Here is a 25981-nt window from a genome sequence, read left to right as displayed (position 1 = left end):
ATTATTTGGTACCTTGTGATGAGCAAACTGTTTGCTTCAGTTAGTAATACTCTGATCTTTAAATCAGAAAGGTTTCATACAGCCTTGTCAGACACCTTGGTGCCGTGTTTTGGATGAGATTACAAATGTGGAAGATCTGCTAATATTATTCAGAGAGGAAAAAGGAATTTTGTCAATGTACTGACCCAGAATTCTTCCTTTAGCAACAGCATGAGAAGGAACAAACCAATCATTCACCCTGCTATTTATAGAAACTTGCTGTGCAGCAACTGGCTGCTGTATCACCAATAAAACAAGTTGTGGCAAAAAGTAATCAAGTTCCTAAAGCGCTTTGGCACATTTTGAGTGAGATAATAAGCCACTGGATAAATGTAAGTTTGCCTCATCTCCTTACATACTTCAAAATATTATTTGGTATCTGTTATAGCACCATATTTGGGTAGCAAAGCAATATTTTCAATCCTGGTGAATACATCGAGAAAATAAATCAGCAAATAATTCAATTACTTTGCCTTCAATGGCAATTATTCCACTGTTTTAACCTTTTTTAGAAACTAACTTCTTCTAACCATTCTAGTATTGTAATGCGGAGAAAGGGGCTTATTATTATGTTTAATGTTGCTTCCTATAACTGGAGTACTGTGTGCAGTTTTGGTCCCCTTATTTGCGAAAGGGTATATTGGCCTTGGAGGGAGTACAGAGAAGGTTCACCAGGCTGATACCGGAGATGAGGGGGGTTAACTTATGAAGAGAGATTCAATAAACTGGGCCTGTACTCGTTAGAGTTTAGAAGGCTGAGGGGGGATCTTATAGAGACATATAAGATAATGAAGGGGATAGATAGGGCAGAGGTAGAGAGATTCTTCCCACTTAGAAAGGAAAACAGAACTAGAGGGCACAGCCTCAAAATAAGGTGGGGGGGGGGCACAGTTTAGAACAGAGTTGAGGAGGAACTTCTTCACTCAAAGGGTGGTGAAACTCTGGAACTCTCTGCCCATTGAAGTGGTGGAGGCTACCTCGTTGAATATATTTAAGTCACAGGTAGATAGATTTCTGATAGACAAGGGAATTAAGGGTTATGGGAAGAAAGTGGGAAAGTGGAACTGATCCACTTCAGATCAGCCATGATCTTATTGAATGGCGGGGCAGGCTTGAAGGGCTAGAACCCATTAATCAATTTTAATTTGACGTTTTTATGTTTCCTTTGTACTTTAATTTTGTTCCTATTTCTTATGTTCTTATGTTCTATATTTCTCTCCAGTATCCTCCCTGCAACCCATTTTAATATTATTTTATGAAGAGTTATCCAGACTCAAAATGTTCGTTCTGTTCTCTCTCCACAGATGTTGTCAGACCTGCTGAGATTTTCCAGCATATTGGTTTAATATGTTTCTATTCCTTCCAAGGTTCATCCTGTAAATCTTTTCTCAAGGTTTCATGCAGTATACTTTATTTTGGTATCTTTGTGTTGATTTTCTGATCCATCCATTTTGGAGATTGCTCGCTTAGTTTACACTATTTTTTCTCCTTATTACATTTAATTTACTGCTAAATCCTTAATAAAGTTATATCTGCCCTTGACAGTTGCCTTAATTGAATTTATTTCAATCCTCTCGTCAGTCCTTTGAGTTGTCTCGTCTTGAAATTATGCACTTATTTCCTGGTCCTTGCAGGCACTGACTGGCAGATGATCTCAGATTTGATCATATTATCCAATTAGCCACCCACAGCTTCAATACTTGTTGATTTCTTTCTGACTGCTAAAGAACCATACATCTGGATAATGAGAACCCCTACTGGGTCCATGACTCATTGGGTTAAATTTTACTGAAAGTAAGTCCTGATACTGAAGTGCTAATCAGGTTGTATGGCTGCACTTTTAGTGACTGTCCAATTAATCATGGAGCTAACCAATAATGGGTGGCTGATAGGAGGAAGACACAGCAGTTCAAATGCAGACACTGTATTTAAGGGGATGGTAGCATTTGGATCAAAAGCATCACACAGAGACAACTGGAAGAGAAGCTAAACGTGGGATGCTTTCAAGGAATGGCTGCAGTTGGAGTAAAGGTGCCTCCCACGTTTAATGATGCCACCTCTCCCTGCCCCCCACAGTGGTGCCTCTCTAGGTAGCATGGGCATAGAGAGAGGTGCTTTTCCCAGTTAATGGGAGTCAGTAGGCCTCACCAAGGAAGCATGTTTGGAAGTCACAGAGGAAGTCATCATACTTGGGGTGATCACAAGAACATGGTTGCAATGCCGCAAGTGATTCAATTCTGGATAAGATCAAGCTTCAGATCAAGCCCAAGATGGGATGCAAGCCCTTATCTTGACAGTTTGGATCTTCTTTATCTCACGTGTGGGGACCATGAATTGATTCAATTGGATCTTGAATTTGGTTTTTGGAGCAAGCAAGGAATAGATTTGGGTTTGCCCGGTCCATTCTGAACATTGGCTTTGTAACTTTAAGATGGAATAAAAAATTTAAAAAAGATCTTGGTGAGCTTTGGCAAGGTGGACAGACGTTGTTACATCAAGCTCGCAGCCCCGTATGTAACAAGAGACAATAATGGAATGTGGGAAGAGGTTGCCAATCCAGGCGCCACTTATGACTAAGCACCAGTGTTTACAGCAAAACAGATAGTGGCTTCAAAGTGAGGTGATTGCTGCATTGTCAATACCACACGGCTGTTTACAACAAGCAACCCAGTGGCACAGACTGAACACTGAAATGGGCACAGAATAAGGAGCACAGCTAGGCTATTAGAGATGAGCAACACTGTGAATGTCTGAGTTTTCAGAAGTGAGCTTATAATGCTAGAGAATCGAGAAGAAGTGGAAATAGACTGCCATGGTTTGCTGTATGGTGCTGAAAGAGGAGAAGGCAATGGAGCTCAGAGGGTTCTCAGCAGGGTAGCCTGTTACTGATGGTGAGGTGAGTAGGGACGCCCTGATTGTCAAGCAACTTCTGATAAACACTAACTACAGTTCCCCTTTGTCCACTGATGAACTCAGTGAGCTCCGGGCACCAGGAGTTGGTGGTAAACACCCAAAACATTTCTCTGGTTTCTCCCACAAGTCAAAGTAGCAAATGAGGTACTGGTGATGGCAGTGCAACCTCATAAGATCACAGAGAAGAAGCCCCCATCTGAGGAGACAAGTCACATCATTATGTGCAACTTCCACCAATGCAGATACTCTCATGTCAGTGCACATTGGCGTGCAATTAGAAAGGGTGGCACCGACTGGTGAGAATAGTCAACTGCTAATGAAGGGAAATGACAGTTGCAGTCTTTCCCCGGCAAAGGACTCAAGAAGAATCCAGCAATGGTCAACTTCATGCAGATGATGAGTCTTTGGAGTTCTTGTTGAAGTAGCAGATGCAGGTAGCATGAAATGTGTAAACGCCCGTATCGAAAAGCTGTTTGCACCCTTGAGCAGATGAGGAGTGCCATGTCTCCTGCTTGTGAGCCCATTGCTTCATTCAATACATGTAACAACTCACAAGAAAAGCCCCTTGCAATAAATGTTTAAGGGAGGTTTGAGAGAAATGTGTCTGTATGAATGATTCACATTTCTCCCTGGCATGCATGTCAACCATTGCCCACTTGGTTAAGAATTCCCTTCAAATCTGCTTCCACTTCAGAAAAGGAGGCAGCATGTTCACAGAGGTGTTCTTTCTCCAGCATAGACCCGAGATATCTGAAGTCCTTGCCATGTTTTCAAATACTTCAGATGGGCATGGAAATACAGATGGGTTTTGAATGAATGTTTTAAGGCATTAAATAGCTAGCAGTTGAAAATCATTTCTAATGGTTAACCAAAACATCAGCCTGTGTTTAACTGCTACTTCATGGTTTTCCCTTCTCCCTTAGATTGGTTTCAACTCCCTTAACATCCAGATTATTCCATGCATATGAAGCAACAACACTCCTCCCATCAACTGTCCTGTGATTCTCTCTGTACAAATTACTTCCATATTCAGTGATGATCTATGCTTTCCACATTCTTAATTATTCTCAGGACACATGATTACAATTCCAAAACTTTTTCCAAAATTGTTCAACAGTTCAAGTAAAGGCTTGTTAATTGTGTTTTTAGCTGAGTTTTAGATGTGATGCTCTGCTTCCTAATTTTTTTATCTAGCTCCCTAAATTCTGACTGCTGAATCACATCCCTCTTTCTACCAATGCCACAAGGACCATATCTGCACCCTCCCACTTCAAGGTGATCTGCAGCCACTGAGTGACATTCTTGACCCTGGCACCAGGAAGGCAATGCACTATCCTGGATTCATGTCTATGGCCACAGAAACAACATGGACTACTCCAGTGCCTGAAGAGCCCGAATGGTACAGCATACTGTGCAATCATTAATACAATCACCTTTTCTGACATTACAAAGGGGGGAACTTCATTGAAGAAGCACCTCAAGGTGGTTGGGCCTTGGACACAACCTTGGACAATTCATGTTGCAATGTCCTGGGGCTAACATGGTTGGCCTCCAACAACCACAACCATTTTCCTTGGTGCTGCATGACTCCAGCCAGTGGAGTGCTTTCCCCCAATTCCCATAGATTTAAATTTTGCTGGGGCTCCTTGATGCCATACTTGATAAAATGCTGCCTTGGTGTCAATGGCAATCACTCTCACCTCATCCCTCCAATTCAGCTTTAATGTTCACGTTTGAACTAAGGCTGCAATGAAATCAGGAGCTGCGTGGTTCTGGCAGAACCTATGGAAGCGTACATTAGCAACCAGGAGGACAAATATGTTAGCATTTAATATGCAGCAATTAATCATGATTCTTCCATGTTTTACATTATAGCCTGCAAAGCATCACAATGTTTTACGCTTTATGAAGAATAAGTAGATCAGATCAGCAGGAGGTTAAAATATGGTTTGGATTTGACATGCAAAATTTTTTCCTTCTGATCTTGCAAGCAATTTTAATTTTTCAAATGAGGACAAGTTTCTTAACTTTCTTAATTCATGTATCCATCACTAATGATATCTCCAGGGCCTCTAAACAATATGCTTTATTTCCAGGAGCTTCTGAAGTGCAAGGCAAGGCAAAACTAGACAAAACTGGAGCAGAAATTAATCTCAATTTTCCTCCCACTCACTGACAAGGCACCTTGCCTCCAGTCAGAGATATAACAGGAGAGGCAATTAAACAGTGAAAGATCAAGTAGTGAACATCATCTGATGGTCAAAGCCAATCCTGGCATTCCCACGTTCTGTGGTGAAGGATTCATCATTTAAAGAATAGTACACTGCAATGTGACCTGTTATTTTAAGTGATTTTGTTTCGACATGTGAACATACAATATTCTCCAGATTTTTTAATAAAGGTTCAAGCAACTATCTGATAAAACTTTTCCAAGGAGCAAGTTATCCATTTGCTTTGTGGATCATCAATTGCTAGTTGAAAAGACATGAAGGCAGATGATTTGTTCATCAAGACAACCTGCATCTGTTCAACCTTTTCCATGCCAATTGGATATGCATGAAAAAGTTTTGGTTCGATCAAGCAGACGCAGCATGGATTCATGAAAGGAAAGTCGTGTTTGACGAATTTACTGGATTTTTATGAAGATGTAATGAGTGCGGTTGACAGAGGGGAACTGGTGGATGTGGTGTATTTAGATTTCCAGAAGGCGTTCGATAAGGTGCCTCAGAAAATGTTGCTGCAAAAGATTAAGGTACATGGAGTTGGGGTAAAGTGTTAGCGTGGATTGAGGATTGGCGATCGAACAGGAAGCAGAGAGTTGGAATAAATGGGTGCGTTTCCGGTTGGCAGTTGGTGACTAGTGGCGTGCTGCAGGGATTGGTGCTGGGGCCTCAACTGTTTACCATATACATGGATAATCTGGAGGAAGGGACCGAGTGTAGGGTAACAAAGTTTGCTGATGACACAACGATGAGCGGGAAAGCAAATTGCGTGGAGGACACGGAAAGTCTGCAGAGAGATTTGGATAGGCTGAGTGAGTGGGTGAGGATCTGGCAGATGGAATATAATATTGGCAAGTGTGAGGTTATCCACTTTGGAAGGAATAATACTAAAATGGACTATTATTTAAATGGTGAAAAATTACAACATGCTACTGTGCAGAGAGACCTGGGGGTCCTTGTGCATGAATTGTAAAAACTCAGTTTGCAGGTGCAGCAGGTGATCAGGGAGGCAAATGGAATGTTGGCCTTTATTGCAAGGGGGATGGAGGTCTTGCTGCAACTGTACAAGGTACGGGTGAGGCCGCAACTGGAGGACTGTGTGCAATTTTGGTCCCCTTATTTGCAAAAAGATATATTGGCCTTGGAGGGAGTGCAGAGAAGGTTCACTAGGTTGATACCGGAGATGACGGGGTGAGCTTATGAGGAGAGATTGAGTAGATTGGGCTTGTACTTGTTGGAGTTTAGAAGGCTGAGGTGGGATCTTATAGAGACATACGAGATAATGAAGGGGCTAGACAGGGTAGAGACAGAGAGATTATTTCCACTTAGAAAGGAAACAAAAACTAGAGGGCACAGCCTCAAAATAAGGGGGAGTCAATTTAGAACAGAGCTGAGGAGGAACTTCTTCTCTCAGAGGGTAGTGAGTCTTTGGAATTCTCTGCCCATTGAAGCAGTGGAGGCTACCTCGTTAAATGTGTTTAAATCACAGGTAGATAGATTTCTGATCAATAAGGGAATTAAGGGTTATGGGGAGCAGGCGGGTAAGTGGAATTGAACCTCTATCAGATCAGCCATGATCTTATTGAATGGCGGGGCAGGTTCCAGGGACTAGATGACCTTCTCCTGTTCCTATTTCCTATGTTCTTAAAATGGTGACCAAACAAAATACAAATACAGTTTGACAATAGAACTGCTCAGCCCAATTTGTAGTCAACCAACTGATCTTGCAATATGGGGGGGGAATGATTCTCCAACCTTGTCCTGCCTGGTGCAGATCAATGTATAACTAAGTTAGAGCCACCTGACTAAGGTAGCTAACAAAAATGCTAGGTGTGGCTCTGTGATGACACACTTGTCTAAGAAGATTGTGGGTTTCAGCCCATTTCAAAATTGCATATACACATCCCGGAGAATTGCGTGTGGGCCTAAAAACTGGTTTTGTGCCTGGCGCCAATCAGTTTGCGAGTCTCTCAGATGTTTTCCAATGGCATGAACTGGATCACAAGGCTGATTAGCATATTTAAAGTAGCATTTAAATATGCATAGCCCATTCAAATTCCAGCATAAGGAAGTCCCCGGCCTTTGGGCATGGCATGATAACGGTGAGAATAAGTGCACTTCTCTGCCAGCAGAGACCTGGCGTGATGGTCATGCCTGAGGACTTGGAGGCCAGGTGGTCTGGGGCATGGTCAGCCAGTGCCAATCGGATAAAGCCCATCTGGCAGGGGCACCTGGCACAGCTGACCAGACAATTGGCAGCGCCATTCAGGCACTGATAGTGTGTCAATCGGGCATCAATGTGCCAGGGGAAGTGCCAAGGGGGTGAAGCCTAAGCAGGGGCTATGATGGGGGGTGGTTCTATGCAGAATGGCAATGACGAGGGTGGGAAGGCTATGTATGGAGGAGTGATGCAGGAATAGATCATGTCATGGGTCACGATGGGGCAATGTCAGGCTTCAGGTGGGGGGGTTGGGCATATCGGAGGTCAGGCAGGGAGACCAATTGCAATGGCCCCGATGCCAGCAACCCATATTGGTTCCCATTGTCCAAGGAGGGAGGGAGGGGAGTCCTGTTGCCCTGTGAGCATTCTGAAGCCAGGCTCACCAGCATGTTTAGATCTTCCCGCCGTGCCCCCCCACTCTCAACCCTCCATTGGTAGTGTCTGGTGCAGATCACTTCTATTTTCTCACTGTTATGACACTTAGAAACCTTTTGGGACAATTCCACCCATAGTTTCATTTTGTGAGAAGGGTACACATCTCAAATATTAACTTGTCTCACCACAGATGTTGATCGATGTGCTATTGAACACTCTCGCCTCCGAGTTAGATCATTGTGGGTTCAGCCCCAACGTCGGACTTCAGTACAACAATCTGGACTGACATACTCTAGTGCAGAACTGTCAGGAGTGCTGTCATTCAGATGGTATGTGAAATTAAGACCTTGGCCAGGATTCTCTGATCTTGTTTACCCTGCCACCACTGCCACTGAGAATGGAGAGTTTGGCACTCAGCCCAATCTCCATTCACAGCAACGGGACCAAAGAATCCCAGCTGCGGTGAGGTCGGAGAATTCCGGCCCTCATCCCTCTCAGATGGATCTAAATTATCTCAAGGCACTGCTGAAAGAAGAACACAATTCTTCCTGATGTCCTGGATAATATATATTTTACAACTAACACCACAAAAACAACATGTCTAGTCATTATCACCTTACTATTTGTCAGAGTTTTGAAATGCACAAGATTGCTTGCTGCATTTTTTTAATATTTTCACACTCCAAAAGTACTTCATTGGCTGTAAAGTGCTTTGGAATATCCAGCGATTGTGGAAGGTACTACTTGTTTATCACTGTTCTACTGTGTTTTGAAAGATTGAGAACTGAATTTAGTGGTGCGAGGAACTTTAAGTGTGAACCAAAATCTCATCATAACTTTAAATTGTGCATTCGTGCCCCAAAATGCTCTATCCCTATGCCTTCTTCTTCTAAAATACCTTATGGTGAGTTACTGGTATTGAAGGTCAGTAATAAAAAACAAAATAATTTTGATTGAACAGTTTGCTGTCCAAACTAACCAGACAAACCCAACCAGCTCCTTCATAAAGGAGCTCCTTGCGGTTCTGTGAGTAGATACGCTGCACAGAATGAAAATAAGCCACACAGACAGATCAGGAAAGTCCCAGATTAGCTTTATGCTGAACTGGTCCCCCTCAGTTGTTGAGGAGAGTGACTAAATGTATTCATATTTCTTATGATTATGGAAGAAGGTTATCAATTAGAGTTTGTGACTCTTCCAATGATCCCATGCGCTTCATTGATTTTGATGGAGCAAAACCAAATGTCCTCTTTCCCTGCCTGGACCCAAACTTGAAGAATACTTATTTAAATGAGATACTAAAAGATGGCAAGTGCTCATGAAACTGTATCACTGCTTGAGCAATTGTCTTCTGGAAAGGAGAGAAAAAGGAGGAAAATGGGGTTAAATAATTAATTATAAAGAAAAGAATAAGAAAGTTGACTTACTGTCCAGCTCATATTGTGCTAGTGTGGAGTCACTCAGGTTCCGAACATTATACACGGCTACAGGATGTGTAATAGCGTGTAGAGACAGGTTACAATGAACAGTGAATATTAGTGAATAATAACATCAATCAAATAACTTCCATTGAAGCAGCAGAATGCATAATTGAACAATACATTAATAGCTTTGTGCTGGTTACTGTGAATTTATGCAGGGTTATTAAAACAAAGCTTAGACAATGTTTAAAAAAAACACAGGCGACAAACTGAAAGCAACGAGTACAATGTGACATGATACAGCAGGATGTATTGTGCTCTACAGTGGCAATAAGACACATCACCAATACAATTTTCTGTTTATTCTAGCATCACTACTTTGTTGGATATAAAGCCTGTATTAGGTGCTGTGTGCAGTGGGCTTCATGAGGTGATACCGCACAATTCTACATTGGTGTGTTCTGAGAGGCCTGTGAGACTGTTTCACATCTTCTGTTTGTATCTGTAACATTTTAAGTCATGTGTTACAGGAGACAGATAAGTAGTTGGGAAGATTTCAATGATCACAGAAAAACACATTGTGCAGCTAAATGTAATTAAATACTAATCTGCAGATATTATACTAAAATCTAGCTACATAAAACAGAGGAACAAATTGTTATGTTCATTTTCTTTCCTATTTTGCATTAATGTATATTGATTTGATTATATTATTGAACAATGGATATCTCAAACATGAAATTATTACACAGATGTCCAAAGGTTTTACAGTTTGTTCACCTAGATTGTGGCATGTGAGAGTCATCAGAACAATTGAGTGTGGCAACTTTGTGCACAATGATATAAATAACATACCACAATCTTATTATTGTACAACAAAATTTTGGAAGTGTTTTTGGCTGAAGAGAACTTTTACTGCTGGGAAAAGACACTTATCTCTCATGAGTTGATACTTACAGTGATACTTACATAGGAACATATGAATTAGGAGCATGCGTAGTTCATCTGGCCTCTTGAACTTTCTCTGCCACTCCATAGGATCATGTCTGAACTGATTGTAGCCTTAATTCGACTTCCTTCAAACCTACTAAACTCTTTGACTCCCTTTTCAATCAAGAATCCATCCAATTCAGCATTAAAAATATCAACTACCCTGCCTCCACTGCTCTCTAGGGAAAAGAATTCCACAGATGTACAACCTTCTGGCATGGGAGCCCCCATATTTTTAAACTGTGTTCCCCTAGTTCTTGTCTCCCACAAAGGGAAACATTCTTTCAACATCCTTTCACACTTTTTCAGCAATGTGCCTTCAGCTCAGCTGTACTGTTATATGGTGTGTCTATGAAAACACAAATTTAGTGCCAAGTCATGTAGCTTCTCTGAATTTTTTTAGTTCATTCACAGGATGTGGGCATTGCTGAGAATGCCAGGTTTTATAGCCCTTGACAAGGTGGTTTTTGAGTAGCAGTTGAAACTGCTGTGGGTCTGGGGTTATAGAGGGCAGATTGAGTAAGATTCCTTTCCCTAAAAGACATAGTAAACCAAAGGGATTTTTCCAACAGTCCAGTAATTATATGGTTACCATTACTGATACAAGCCATATTCCAGATTTTATTTTAATTAATTGAATTTAAATTTCCTGGTTGTTATAGTGGGATTTGAACTCATATTTCCAAATCAATATTCCAGGGTAACTAGTTCATAGAAAAAAAACAGCATTCTATCTCAGGCCTGGTTCACTTGATTCATGTTCATAAGGCTTCTGATTTAAACACAATGGTTTTAAAAAAGTTAACTCCAAATGTAAACTCAGCTCTTAAATTACTTCTTTTGAGCTTTCAGAATAACAAAAATGCTTTTAATTTAAAAAGAATTAGAAAAGTCTATCCATGTGATATGTTAATCCCAGTTTTCTTCATTACTTCCTGTGGCTGATATGATTCAGATCCAACAATCACACGCATGTTAAAGCTCAGTTTAGATATTCTGGGGGACTGGGATGATAAACGAGGACTCTGTTTCCTGTACCAAAGTATATCATCTGACAAAATCACTTATTTACTTAAAGACTCTGTAAATCCACTTAATTTATGGTCTAAGACAATGATGTGGGAGGAGAAACCTTTAGTCACATCTGTCCTAGTTGAAATCAAATGTATGCCTTAGAATGAAAGGACAAAATTGCAACATGCTGTGGCCCCAATTCTACTGGAAGGAACTTTTTTTTAAAAAAAAACTGGAACAAGCAGTACATGCTTTTGGAGGAGAATTACAACTGCAAATGCCAGGCTGAATTTATGCAAACTAATAAAACACCAGTGTACAATGTAGAGACAAAAACAGGCAACCTGTACACTGGTGAAACATTGAGAAGACAAAATGGACTTACGTGTGAGTTCAGACCATTTAGCATTGGGATTGCTCACACTGCGAAGGGTAAAGCTTCTGTAACTGTCATAAACTAACTCTCGGTAGCGAATCCGGTACCCTAAAAGGATTCCATTAATCTTCTCTTCTGTGGGTGGCTTTGGGGAAAAGAAATAGAATCAGCAAGCAATTTTTCTGAAAAGATTGGGTGGCAATCTGCCAATAAGTCCTATTTCACGTGTATCCATTTTGGTATTCTGTACTAGTACACCGAAGCATAGTTTAAACATAATTCTCCAATAATTTCACAAAGAAGCAGACAATGGCCTTAATTTCACACAAAAATCACTGGAATTTTAAGACTAGGTTGATAGATTGATAGAATTATAAATTAGAAAAATTAAACGTACAGCTTTACAGAAATATCTTTAACTCACCTGCCATCGAATCATTACTGAGGTTGTGGTGTGTGGTGTCACGGAAAGAATTTCAGGTGCCTCATCCGGTGCTAAAATATAAAAAGTGAAGCTTTTATTTAAAGCTTAAGGCAGCATTATTGAGTTAACAATCAGACTTATGCAGAAACATTACACGTGATGTTTGTGTTGTAGCTTTCAGATTTTTCATCACATACATCTCTTCCTTCAGATGAAAATTGTAAGATTTGTGGGGGGTTTGAGAGGGAGGGAGTTGACTGGGGGTTTTGAAGGAGGGTTCTGTCATGGAGGTTGGGTCATGCTGCCCTCATGCCTGCATGACGTAGAGGTGGGGGGGTGGTGTGACCCATGATTTGAGTGTTGGGGGGAGGTGCCTTCTTTTCTGAAGGGTTGGTAGTGCACCCCTGGATCTTCTGCTATGGGTGGCAATTGGGTGGATCTGGTCAATCCCTATTGCCTTGACACCGGTCGGGAATCCCGATTTTTGGCTAACACCCCATGCTGTAGGGTACTGGGATTCCCACAGCCTATCTCATGAGGCTGGAGAATCCAGCCCAAGGACTGTGAAGGGTGAAGAGTCCATAGGAACCCATTGTAGATATCCCAGGAAGTGTCACTGAGCCTCAGAGAATGTCAGTTTGCAAGAATCTGAGAGAGAGAGCAGAGATGGAGGCAGCAAATCTCTATAGTACTCCACATAAAGGGCAGAATTCTCCCACACCGTCACCAGTGTGTTCAATTTTGGGTTGGAGGAACAGGAAGCCCACAAATTAGTTTTATGCCAGCGTGAAGTTCTCATGGGATCATCCGCTGGTACCTGTCATGACAGATCAGGAAACACACTGGCGGGCAGCATAAAATTGATTTGCATCCCGCTAATGGAATGCAGATAAAGGTTCGACCAGAACCTTCCCATCCCACCTGATTCTGTACAATGCCAGTGGGAAAACATGCCAGTTCACAAAGTGTCTGGAACAATGTGTCTTGCAGACGCTGGGATTTACTTGAAAAATGCCTGGTGTTGCCTCTTGGAACATCACAGCAATAGGTGGTGGGTGGGAAGCATCTATTAAGTGATCTTCCATTTCAATGTCATCAAGGACATCCATCTTCCAGCCTCTGTGTGTTCCTCAAGATCAGTTCTCTTTTTTCAGGAGGTCCATCTGCTTTCTTCAAAGGTGTGCCAGTGATGCTGGCACATATGGCACCTAGATATGACGGCAGAGCGTGCGCACCCAAACCGACCCTGCAACAAAATACAGTGCTAACCCCCGGATGCATAATTAATGTGATAAAGGTTGAAAGTATGGCATGGTTTCCATTGGCCTCTGCAGTGAGAAACACTCCTGTCTCCACACCCACCACAGGACTTTGTCTCAGGTGGAAGAATTCTGCCCCAATAGTGCATTGGAACTTGCATTCACATTGAAGTGCCCAAGATCGTAACAATTTATATAAAGCTGGAGGATACATCTTTCTTTGGTTAGATAGCCCACACTGAAAACCAGTTCAGGGAGAAGTATCTAGCTGGAAAAGGAGCTAAGAATCCAACTTGGACTGGTTCATGAAGAATGGTAACGTATAGATAAAAAGTATTGCCACACAGAAATATTTCAATAATTTTAAATGTTAAATGGTAGATCTTTTCTGTAGTTTAGAGTTTAAGTCACCAATGGAAATGTTTAGTCAATATTATTTTTGGTTTGTGTTACAATAAGAGTCTTAAAGCTTGAAATCTTGTCATGTGATCCAGTCAGCCATTCACTGGTAGCTTGAATTTCTTTTTTAAAGTCATCTATGAAGATGGTAACAATACTAAAAAATATCTGAAATAAACAGTGAACATGCATTAAGCTGTAAGATGCTTCAATGAAGAATTCACAAGGAATTTTCCATGCTTAGGTTCCATATTTCTTATTTCTCATCACACAGTCTTTTTCCTCATCCTCTTTAGGTTTCTCTTTGTTGTACACTCTTCTTTGATTGATAGAGCAGGCAACCAATCTGCTTTCTGGCTTCCATCAAGATGGGTACAAGGAAGGGCACCAGGCCAAAAGCAAATTGATTCAACACTGTTCTGTTACAAGAAAGGCATATGCAACAATGTATGCTAAATAAAGCAAATTGTGACTTTGTCAACTCCATGAATAATTAATATTCTGGTGGAAAAAGGATTCATACAAAGGAAGTGGAGAAGATTGTCATTTGTCCAAAATACATAATGGTAATTGAACATTTGAAATGTGGGTGAAGCTTTTGAAATATTTTATGTTGACGTTTTTCTCAATCTTGCATCAAATCTTACATATTTAAATTCTTGCTCAATTCATTTGTTGGCCAGATTATACATTTTCTCATGTTTTACATGGCCATGCTCTGCAATGTTTCCTGCATACTTGCCAAAAGCACGTTAATATTTCAGTTTGAAGTACTATTAACTTTTCACCCCTTTATAATTACCCAGATTTGAAGTGAAATCGTAAACAACAATATCTTCTTAAATTGCATCTAATTATTTATGCCACATGTTCACAAAAGTTCATTAAAAAAATACATTGTTAAAATAAATATTTTTACTGATAACATGCTGCATAGCCAAAAAACTATGTGCTTCTTTCAAACATCTGATTTTACTCAGTTCCTACTGAAATGTTAACTGTTCAGTTACTCAGTTACCATAAAAACAGAGTTCTGACTTGTCCTTGGATCATTGTTGTGAAGCACTTCCTTATAGAGTTGGGGGATGAAAAAAAAAACGTGAAATTTGATAAACTGGTACCAAAAACACATCAGCATGTTTTGCATCTCGGGAAGGTGTTCCCAATGGTGGGGGTGTCCAGAACCGGGGTCGTAGAGTAAGGATATGGGATAAATTTTTGAGGACTGAGATGAGGAGAAATTTCTTCAACCAGCGAGTGGTAAGCCTGTGGAATGCGTGACCACATAAATCAGTTGAAACCAAACATTGTATGTTTTCAAGAAAGAGTTAGATATAGCTCTTGGGACAAAAGGTTCAAAAGGATATGGGACGAAGCCAAGGTCAGGCTATTGAGTTGGATGATCAGCCATGATAATTATCAATGGTGGCGCAGGCTCAAAGGGCAGAATGGCCTGCTCCTGCTCCTAATTTTTATATTTAAATAACACGTGTGGATGGGGTAATGACAGGAGATTTCACAGTTTGCTAAGCAACTGAATTTTCTAAAATGCTAAGATAAAAGTAAACTACTACAGTGAAACAAAAATAGAAAATGCTGGTCAGAACACATCACTGTCTTCATCAGAACTCTCCCTCCTCATCCCGCCTGGTATTTGACAAAGTGTTTACCAAAACTTGCTTTCACAGCCATATTTCCTTCCAGCTCTGACGAAGAATCATCCAGACTCGAAACATGAGCTCTGTTCTCTCTTCGTAGATGCTGCCCGACCTGCTGAGATTTTCCAACTTTTTTTTGTTTGTGTTATTCTAAAAATCTAACCTGGTGCCAAAAAGCAAATGTGGAAAATGCACCAACTGCTCTGCAACAGGATGTACTACCCATAGTAACCTGTGCATGCGGACCTGATTGGAAAACTTAGGCTCAGATATTATACCTCATAATGTTATACAGAGTGACCAATATGTATCTCCAAATTTAGTATTAGATCCATTGCACTTCCATCATCCCACCTCAATTTATCTTGCCTTCTCTCCTGATTTCAATGCCCTGATATCCTGCCTTGACCTGTTACTCATACAAACACTGCTGACCATATTTATGACCATCTCCTCAACCTTGCCATCTCAAATGCCCTCTCCATTCTGGTCATCTAGATTACATTTTAATGCTATATCCATCGATTTCCATGTATCCTCCACCACCCCCGTTCTTCATTCTCTTTGCATTCAAAGTTCTTTGCTATCCCTGGAAAAGATTCTCCTCCAAGTCATGAGTTGCCTAGTCTCTGGCCCTCCAGTTGCCATAGCACTTTTGTCATTGATCTACTCCAGCACTCTATCTTTCACTTCATCTTCTCAGTACAGCCCTAATTCTTGCCTGTCATGATCTTTCTGCCAGTATGAACACAATCTTTGCGCCTATGTTCGAGGTGATTGAAAGTGATAAGCGTACAACTCATTTAGCCACCTGTTTTCAGATAAGGACATTTTAAGCAGCACTGGGCTTTGTCCACTTCAGCCAAAACTATTCAATATCCTACGATCACCCTGGAAAGCAAAGATGGACACAATTTATTTTCTCTCTCTTCCAACTATATCCTTTCAGTTCCTTCATTGCCTTATTCTCCCTATTTATGTAGCCACCTCCAATCTTACAAAAACTTTGGGGGAGATTTTACCTTTTTTTTGTCTAAGTGCTGGGTGGACTTGAAACTGGGAGAGTTTCAGATCTGTCTTTTGGGCGAGTTTTCAGGACCCACCATCCGCACCCTGCAAAATTCTGAGCGAGCCTGCTGCTCACTGCAGCAGCCTGTGGGTGAGGCTTAATGTGCTCAAAAGCCTGCAGAGGGAGGTAGTGTGCATATGCAGGCCTGTGATGCTGCACATGCACACTAGCAGTAGCAGGCATCTGATAGACAAAGGGAGAGCTGTCAGGTGCTAGTGCAGGCAACCTCAAGCAGCTCCCTTCCCCAGCAGCCTGGGATATCGCCTCTGGCAACCTCTCCCCACCACCCAGACTGATTGCAGACACCCTCCCTCCTCCATCAATTGCAGCGCCACTGCCCTCCACCACCGATTGCTGCAGAGTGGCAGCAGGCCCCTCTTCCCATTAGCCCTGTCCCCATTAGCCCTGCCCCACTGGCCCCATCACACTGATCCCGCCCCCCTGCTGACTCTTCCCCATTAGCCAAGCCTCAGCACTGCCCAGTAAGCATTGCCCAGGTGCCTGGTGGGCATTGCCCATGTGCCAGGATGGCATTGCCAGTCTGGCACTGCCCAAGAGGCACCCCCTTGCTCTCAGCCTCCCGGTGTGCACGTAGGTCCTCCGGTTCCAACGGCGAGGCCAAGTCAACTGCTCCCTGTTTGTGGGGAGCATGTCTATTCCTCATTGGTGAGAACTTTTCCTCTTCGTGTTTCTTCTAGTGTGGACTTTTGTGTATCCCCGCCCTCCTTCACATTTGGCAACTGCACGCCAAGCAATGTAATCCCAAAGTTCTAGAATTCCCTTTCGTAACCAATTCCCTCTCTTCCTTTAAGCCTCTTCTCAAAACCCAGCAGTTTGACGGAGCTTTTAGTCTAACCCCTCCTGATATTTACTTCTTTGGCTTAATGTTGATTTCTGTCTGATTACGTTTCTGGGAAATGCCTTGAGATGCTACTCAATGTTCAGGGAGCTATATAACTACAAGTATTATTGTAAACATGTAACATGTACTGCAAGATATTGTAGTTTGCCCATGTCAAACATAAATGCTTGTTTCTGATGGCACAATTTGCCATGTTCTAGGCTGACCACATTATTAGCGCAAACAAGCAGTTTATAAAAATTTTATCCCTGGCTTATATGGACTTAAGTTTAACCATGAGGGAGGGTATATGATGCAAAATGAAAATGTTGATCTCCTCTTCTATGAGATTCATTTTGTAGAGTTTGATTTCCTCCTTTGCCATTGATGCTGATGAATCCATCCCATAATATTCCACAGTCCTTCTACCTCAACTAGTTCTGAAATATAAGGGCAGCTTTACTGGTGAGAACGACAGGCAGTGTTAATAACTTGCACATTTCCACATTGAAGAAAGAACAATGAAAATGCATCACTACTCTCGGCATTTTGCCCATGGAAGTGACAGATAAGTTTATTGTGACCTCAATCAAACAATGAGATGGAAAGAGGTTTAGCTTGGGCTAGCTGTTACTTGTCCCAAATAATGTGCAAGTAATTTGCAAAACAGTGACCTTATGTTCCAATTGAAAGAAGTATCTGTGCTTGTAAATGGAAAGCACAGTGAATGCAACATTAGATGCTAGTCAATGACATTACACGGAGCAATGTTGGTTGCTTTTCTGGTTGTGATGGGTCCAGTTCCTGGAGTCAAATGCAACTCTGAGCCAGTAGATTTATTGTATTTAGTTTAACTTTAATTAGCGTGGTTGAAAAAGTCACATTTGATCTCATGCTTCCAGAATACCAATCCTACAATCTTCTCTTTACAGCTTAAACAGTCACCTGAATAGGTATACAAGACCTTAGCTTAATAGCTCATCCCAAGTATCATCCCTATGCCCATGTAACATCCTCTATTCTCTGCTCGGTGTCAGCCTAGATTAAATGCTCAGGTTAGAGATAAGTGTGCAACCAATTGTGTGAATCTCTTTTTTAGCATCAGTTGATCTTGTAGGCAGGAGCTGAGCAGTGTAGGGAGGATTGTTAAAAAGAACTGGGTCGAGCACATTAAACATCCCAGAAATGCAATCAGCAGTACAATACAGGGACAATGATTATCTGTCAACTCCTGTTATCCACCAGTGGGCTCCTGTTCGTAATCAAATAAATGAGGTTCAACTAGCATTTAGCCACAATGCATCCCCTTCATTAATTCCCATTTGAAATATATTGTTAAGATGCAGAAGAGAATCACCAAAAATGTAAAATACTTCCTTTTCATCTTAGTCCTGACTTCATCGTTTAACCTGAAACTCACCAGCCTGCAACGTTGTGACAGAATCAGACTCCTCACTATATTCACTGTCTCCGATGTCATTTGTTGCTTTCACACGGAACTTGTATGAGGTGAAGGGCTTCAACCTGTTGAAGTAATAATGGATATGAATCATTGTGGTTCAGTAATATCAGATTAAAATATGGGGTCGGCATCTCAAATGCAACTTCTAACAAATCTGTTCTCCATAAGAGACTCATGGATTGTAAACCGGGCATTATTAAAGATGAATGAGGAAATAATTTTGCTTGTCATATTTAGTAGCAAATATCAATATTACTTTTTTCTGCTAATTCCTTAATGTAGAATATTTCCAAAAGGATCTGCAAATTAGATCTTGTGGATCCTAACACCAGATTGTCACGCCATCTAGGTAAATGAGTTTTCAGTAATCTCCTGGTTTGGTCTCTCAGTGGCTCCAACTCATTTGAAATTAGTGAGTATTGCTGCGTATTAAACCTTCTCAAACCATGACCCATTTCGACACACATCTGTTCTATTTCTGTTCTATTTTTACTTCAGAAAAATAACTGAGAAAACTAACTTTTCGAGATCTTTGGTCTCTCTTCACGAGCAGCCAAGAAACAACATGCTTCCAGTCCTTACTTAAACACTCCTAGATAGACTGAGCATTGATACATTATTAGGAATAGAGTAGGACTTGAATTGTTTGATTAGGGTATAGTGAAAATCAGAGATTCTGCTCTTGATTGCCAATTAATGAAAAGTACACATTTGGGGATATTGAGTAAAGGTAGGTGAGATTCTCCTGAGCCAAACAGCCTCGAGAATTGCAGCAAAATATGATCCACCTATTTGACAAGGGCAGGAAAAAGTCAGTGAACAAAAGAGGACAGCAGTGATTGTGTTTAAAAATAATCACAGAAAGCCTTCTCTCCTTATTTGGTGAAATGTTGAAATGGCGAGTCACAGTTTTTCCTCTACTTAAATGACATTGAACAGCGACGAGTGTTGTACACTGCATGAGTGAAGGAATAAAAATGTGTAACTATACAAAAAGGATGTGGTGAGCTTATGAAGCTGCTGGCTTATTGCATGATGAAATTGATTTCTGTAGACCTCAACAGACCTCAGCACATCCCTTGATCATAATTTAATGCCAGGATTTTGCTTTAAGAAATAACTATTGTGCACTAATGTTGTGGCAAAAGTTAATTTACAAACCAATGAAAAAAAGAAAACAATAACTAAAGATTATTAAAATATTTCTGCAATAAATGTATCGTGTTGCAAGATAAATTTAAAAAAAGCATTTTTTCTCAAATACTTGATGTAAAAAAAACAAATTCTCCCCCATTTTCATAGGAGATCTGCGTCACTCCATCTCTGACTTCAGAACATGCAGTGTGTGTGTGTGTCATGCTTACATCATGTGACTGGGTTATACCTCTGGCTCTAATTTCAGGCAGGAAAACAAACTGAGGCTTTAGCATTTGTGTTTTCATGCAAGTGTACCTTGTGGAAGATCATAGAAACATAGAAACTAGAAGTAAGAGTAGACCATTCAGCCTTTTGAGCCTGCTCTGCCACTCATTTTGATCATGGCTGATCATCAAATTCAATATCCTGATTTCCCCCCCAACTCCCGCCCATATCCCTTGATCTTTTCAGCCTCAAGAACTTTATTTAATTTCTTCCTGAAATCTCACAATATTTTGGCCTCAACTACTTTCTGTGATAGTGAATTCCACACATTCAGCATTCTCTTCGCCTCAGTCCTAAAAGGTTTATCCCTTATCCTTGAATCTTGGGTCACATCATACAAGTCGATGGCATTTTGTGAGCGCTTCCATTAAACAATTAAGCAGCTGTACAGAAAACACAGCCAAGGCAATCCTAATTTTTGCTATTGATTGTGAGGTTGCTGATTTCAGCAGTAATAGCAATGAGAATGTTACAACTGGCCTAAGTTATTCTAGCTTTGGGGAGAGTAACAAATCAGTTCAGATTTCCACTCCAAACTACTGAAGCAGCTGAAAAGATATGACTGTGGACCTGACGAGTTGGTTGTGATGTCCCATATGGTTGAAAAAGGAACATAGAAATTAGGAGCCAGAGTAGGCAATTCAGTCCTATGAGTCCACTCTGCTATTCTATATGATCTTGGTTAATCTCCATTTCATCCTAACTCCACTTCCCTGCCTTTTCCACCAGCTTTTTATTTCACTTTTGATCAAATATTTATCTATCTCTTGCTTGAATCCATTGATTGATTCTGCAACCACTGCACTCAGTCAGTTTACTGACTGTCGCTGTTTAGACACATAAATAAGGAGTGGCCACTTGGGTGAGCTACCAGAAGGCATCCAGAGCTTTTGAAAGTGATTAATACCTTCTGGAGAAGGAGAAAGGATAAAATTTTAAAAAGGGAAAATAGGCATGTGAGGTCACAAATAATTTTTCTATTTACCTTGAATAACTTGTCAATTATTCATGATTTTTAATAATGTAGTCACTTCCTGGAATATCATTTATTTTGTGTGTGCTCAAAGCAGGTACAAGTCTATATTTTATCTTTACTTACTTTAAAACCAATGTTTTTGCGACTCATTTGAGCCTAATATGTTTCTGGTTTTCATGAAATGGCTAATTAAATACAGGTACTGATTAAGCCATGATTTGAACTTACTCAACCAGATTTACGCATCTCCAGTATAATATACATTGTTTCACAATCTATTATTATAAATACAAAGTTAATAAAATTGTTATGTTTTGGCACCATATATTTAATTTATGGTAAAATGGAAGAATGGTGTTCATGTGACCTGCTCTGAATTTTGCCTGACAAGAAGGCCTGGTTGTGATGGGGACAAGAAAGGCCAAGTAAAGAGACTTGCTGAGATGGAATAGAATGTTTTTACCTTTGGACAATGGCAAGAGCAATTGTGCGAACAGTGGGCACACTGCTTGGCTTTAAGGCAGGGAGAAGGAGTGAGGAAATTTCCCAACTTAGTGCGCCTGCCTCGGGAAAAGGTGCCAGAAAAGACAGGATCATCATTCCAGGATGGGCTGGATCACATCAACACAGTCACACTGGAGAGAGACCTTTCACCTGCCCCACATGTGGGAAGAGATTCACTCAGTCATCCCACCTGCTGAGACACCAGCAAGTTCACACTAGAGAGAGAGAGAGGCCATTCTGAAGCAATTTTGTTTAGAATCATAGAACCCTACAGTGCAGAAAGAGGCCCTTTGGCCCATCGAGTCTGCACCGACCACAATCCCACCCAGGCCCTACCCCCATATCCCGACATATTTTACCAGCTAATCCCTCAAACTAAGCATTCCAGGATACTAAGGGGCAATTTTTTAGCATATTGCAGATTGACATTTCTTATAGTTGCAAAACTGAACCTAAAGCTACGTTAAACAAGGAAGATTTCCTGCACTGCTTCAAGAGGATTGTTCCTTTCAGATCAGAATTTATTCAATTTTTGGACACAACAGTAACTGCAGAATTAATGAAAAGATTGAACAAGAACATCAGCGACTGTAAATGTGCAGCAGTCCCTAACTTCATTTATCAATAGGGTTTAACAATTGCTACTTAATAATCCCTGACAGTAGCTTTCCTGATTTAGTATCTTAGAGCAAATCTGGATTTAGAGCTATTTCAGGAAATGACCAAATCAAAATTGTTAATGTTATTAATTTAACATCACAGCTGATTTTTCATGGTTCTGCTCATGGTTAATTTAGGGTCTGGAGCACGATTACTGAAAATAAACTTATGCTTTATATGGCCTGTGACTTAAGGTCATAACTCAGGTACTCTCTGCCAGGAAATATCCTAAATAGGCATATTATAAGGTCAGTTGAAGGCCATTTGTTGGGGAAAGCCTCTGTAATTCGTCAATTGTCTGGCGAAACCGTGACACCTGTCCTTGAAAACAGGGAGGTTTATCAAGGACAGAGAAACCAACAGAAGATTATTGATTTTCCTTCAATTTTGTTTGAAAAAAAGTTGCTCCTTGAAGTGTGGCCTTTCAAGAACAGCAGTTACATGCAAAAAACAAACTTTCTTAGACGCAGTATGTTTTAAGAAAAAAAATTATGAACAAAAAACATAAGCACAGAAATTTCAATCTGAACGTGACTTAATGAATGATTTTTTAACACCATTTAGTCAAACTAAAATAGTGCAGTAAGATACATTGAGTAAATGAATAAGTCAATAGGGAAGAATCTTACAAGAATTAGGCAGAATGTCAGTTCCAGTGTGAGAAATGGAGTGATTCCATGCTAATACCGTTGATGTGATTCTGACAGAATTTTATGCCTCATTGGAAAACAATTTATCCACACGAAAATCATGCCACACTCTGATTTGTCTGCCCTGCCATATCCTAATGCTGCAATCACTGGGGAGCTCCATACAAATGACTCCACAGCCCTTGTTCCAGATCTGTTCCAGGGGATGGCAGCCAAGAAGTCCACAGAGAGGGAGCCCTGACCAGAATGCTGGATGGAATGTAGTGGAGGTGGGATGCACTTGGCCCCCACTCCAGGAGAAGGTCTTCCAGCAAAGCCACCACACGTGCCTGGGATGCAGTGGCAGCCCTTGTGACTGCCAGCTCACTGCAAAAGAGAATGGGGCAGCAGTGTCGGAAGAAGATGAACAATCTTCTTCGCTCAGCCAGGGTAAATGAACGACTTCCAGTCTCCCTCGGGACACCCTTGCACACCTCTCCATCTTTCACCCAGCCACCTTGGAGGTTGTCAACATCAGGCACCTCTCACAATCAGCATGTTCCTCCAGTAGGTGCCATGGTCCTCTAACTCCAGCTCTCACTCGAGCCTCATGCCTGCCACACCTCATCGCCATCTTCAGTCTCATGACTCCTGCCTTTACTCTCCTTATGTGTGTCATTGCAGGACAAACTCAACCATAGTGAGCGTGAGCAGGCATAGTCAGCCGGAGTCATGCTGACTCTCTTTTATCCCCTGTAATGCACGCATGCCATCTCCCTTCTCTTGCAGCAAAGCCGTTGAACAGACAAGCCTCAGACCCCCTCGACCCTCTGGATATGAGCAGCTGTGAGGGAGACTTTTAGACTGTGAAGATGGGAAATGCCGCATGCAAGAATTTTGGGCAATTTGTAGGACCTTTGCCATGACAAAAAGCCTCTCCTTCAGGATTGTTAACAGGAAACGTGATTATGCATTTTTTACACACTAACACTTTGGAACTGTCCAAGGATGGTAGATGAGTTGGCATGGAGGAGATAATGGCAAAGGGTAGTGGACGAAGCATTTGGATTAGCACTAAGGTCACATGGGGATATGAAAGCCTCGCCATCATGGCAAAAATCTGGGCCTAAGTCTCCTAAGGATTGAAACCTCTGTCCCATATGTGGGTATGTGTGTTCAGGTATAGGAACTAATAATGTACATCTCATTATATGCCACGTGGGTTGCCCTCCCCCATATTCTCCTAGGTTTCCCAGAAGTTGAGAAATATCATACCAATAGTAAAAGCATTTAGACCAAAATAACTGAGCAATAAATACTGAAACAGTACTATACATATAAACAATACATTTTGAACCTGTCAATAAGATGTTAAAAGCTTTGATAAGGGAAGTTCAAGTTGTTCTGATTCCAAGTTTTAACCATAAACAATTCAATTTATACCGACCACAACAGTTTGTACCCTGGCTATTTTGCAAATCAATCAACCTGATCATCTCCCATTCTTAATTTTGAAATTTGGTTGGAGAAGAAATTATTCATTTTAACTTGAAATCTTTCACTACTGCCTAAAGGGCAAAATTCTCCCTATTTTGTCACAGACCCCTCTTGAAATTTTGACCATCTTTTGTAAACATTAGCACTCACCTGTCTACCAGATATGTAGTAGACTCGTGGCTCACAGAAGCTGAGTGGAGTGACCAGTTTCCATTAGGTAGCTCTAGAGTTTGGATAGTGTAGTACCTAACTGGTGACAGACCATCACTGCCTGGTTCCCAGGACAGGAGCACACTACGTGACTGCACATCCTGCTGTTGTATGGAAGGTTTGCTGGGCGGTTGCGGGTGTGCTGAGGACAAAAGGAAAATGTTTAGAGAGCAGGCTGCTTTTTACACATTTTATCATTAAATCTTGCTGCACAGAGGTGGCCATTCACTATCCAATTAGCCCCACTCCCCTACTCTTTCCCACAGCCCTGCATGTTTCTTCTTTTCAAGTATGGATCTAATTAATTTTTGAAAGGTACTGCTTCTACTACATTTACAGGTAATGTATTCAAGATCATAACTTACATTCTATTTGTTTCTCAAGTATTACAGAAATTTCAGGAAATCAAAACAATGAAAAGTGTCCCATGGGGAAACAATTAAAAAGTTATATATAATTTTCTCTGGCATAGGAATCGGAGATTTTTAATTATGTTTCATTCTCTGCGATGTTTATAATTCCATGCTTGTGAAGTTAAAATGGTTTAGGTCATGAAATTTTCTTCTGAGAAAAATGCGGAGCATTTTCTACTGTCACTATCTTTGCATTTTCCAGTGGAACAATTCTTTAAGACATTAACCCTTCTTTGACGGATATATATGTCCGTCTCATCCTTGAGTCAAGGGCCGGTAAAGCTCCTTGTAGGGAATGATTTTTCCAAGTCATTCAAATTGACTTCAGCTAAAAGCTTCAGAGAAGCAAGCGCGCTTCATCCGATCAATTTAAGATGAATTGAAATTCTAGTTCCTGGGGTAAAAGGACAGTGTTTTAAACCATTGTAAGACAGCTGCTTATTTCACATAACTTCTGCTTTGTGTATCAGTTTGAGTTACACTATATGATTGTCATTCTGTTAAGTTTCCATGGGACTTTGTCATCTCCCAGGTTTCCAAATTTCTCACTCATTTAGCATTTGATTTGCACATAATAAGGGGAAGCAGTGGCGTAGTGATATTGTTGCTGGACTAGTAATTCAGAGACCCAGAGTAATGCTTTGGGGACCCTAATTCGAATCCCACCATGGCAGATGGTGAAATTTGAATTCTGAAATTAAAAGTCTAATGATATCCATTATCAGTAGTCAGAAAAACCAATCTTGTTCACAGGTGTCCTTTAGGGAAGGAAATCTGTTGGCCTTACCTGATCTGGCTTACATGTGATCCTAGACCCACAACAATGCGGTTGATTCTTAACTGCCCTCAGGGATGGACAATAAATGCTGGCCCAGCCAGCGATGCTGATATCCCATGAACAAATATAAAAAAGTAGGTATATATTTCCACAAGATAAGCATGTTCCAGGGTCAAACTGATATCAACAAAGGACTTTAACTTCTTCTA

General features: G+C 40.9%; 1 protein-coding gene across 3 annotated transcripts in view; it reads right to left on the bottom strand.

Annotated features, from left to right (window-relative positions):
- sdk2b (sidekick cell adhesion molecule 2b) overlaps nucleotides 1-25981 on the bottom strand; it is a 966819-nt gene that overhangs the window by 196096 nt on the left and 744742 nt on the right. For 2 of the 3 annotated variants that reach the window (XM_080208817.1, XM_080208815.1), the window contains exons 30-34: nucleotides 24522-24723; nucleotides 18642-18745; nucleotides 11996-12066; nucleotides 11581-11716; nucleotides 9198-9254 (exon numbers count right to left, since the gene is read on the bottom strand). In XM_080208817.1, the coding sequence (XP_080064943.1) occupies nucleotides 9198-9254; nucleotides 11581-11716; nucleotides 11996-12066; nucleotides 18642-18745; nucleotides 24522-24723 (570 nt within the window). The remainder of the gene's footprint in view (nucleotides 1-9197; nucleotides 9255-11580; nucleotides 11717-11995; nucleotides 12067-18641; nucleotides 18746-24521; nucleotides 24724-25981) is intronic. The other variant, XM_080208816.1, reaches the window with a different exon arrangement.

This window comes from Carcharhinus amblyrhynchos, chromosome 21 (assembly GCF_965287045.1).
Source record: "Carcharhinus amblyrhynchos chromosome 21, sCarAmb.v2.hapA, whole genome shotgun sequence".
Taxonomy (NCBI): domain Eukaryota; kingdom Metazoa; phylum Chordata; class Chondrichthyes; order Carcharhiniformes; family Carcharhinidae; genus Carcharhinus; species Carcharhinus amblyrhynchos.
This window is presented reverse-complemented; position numbering and strand designations above follow the sequence as displayed.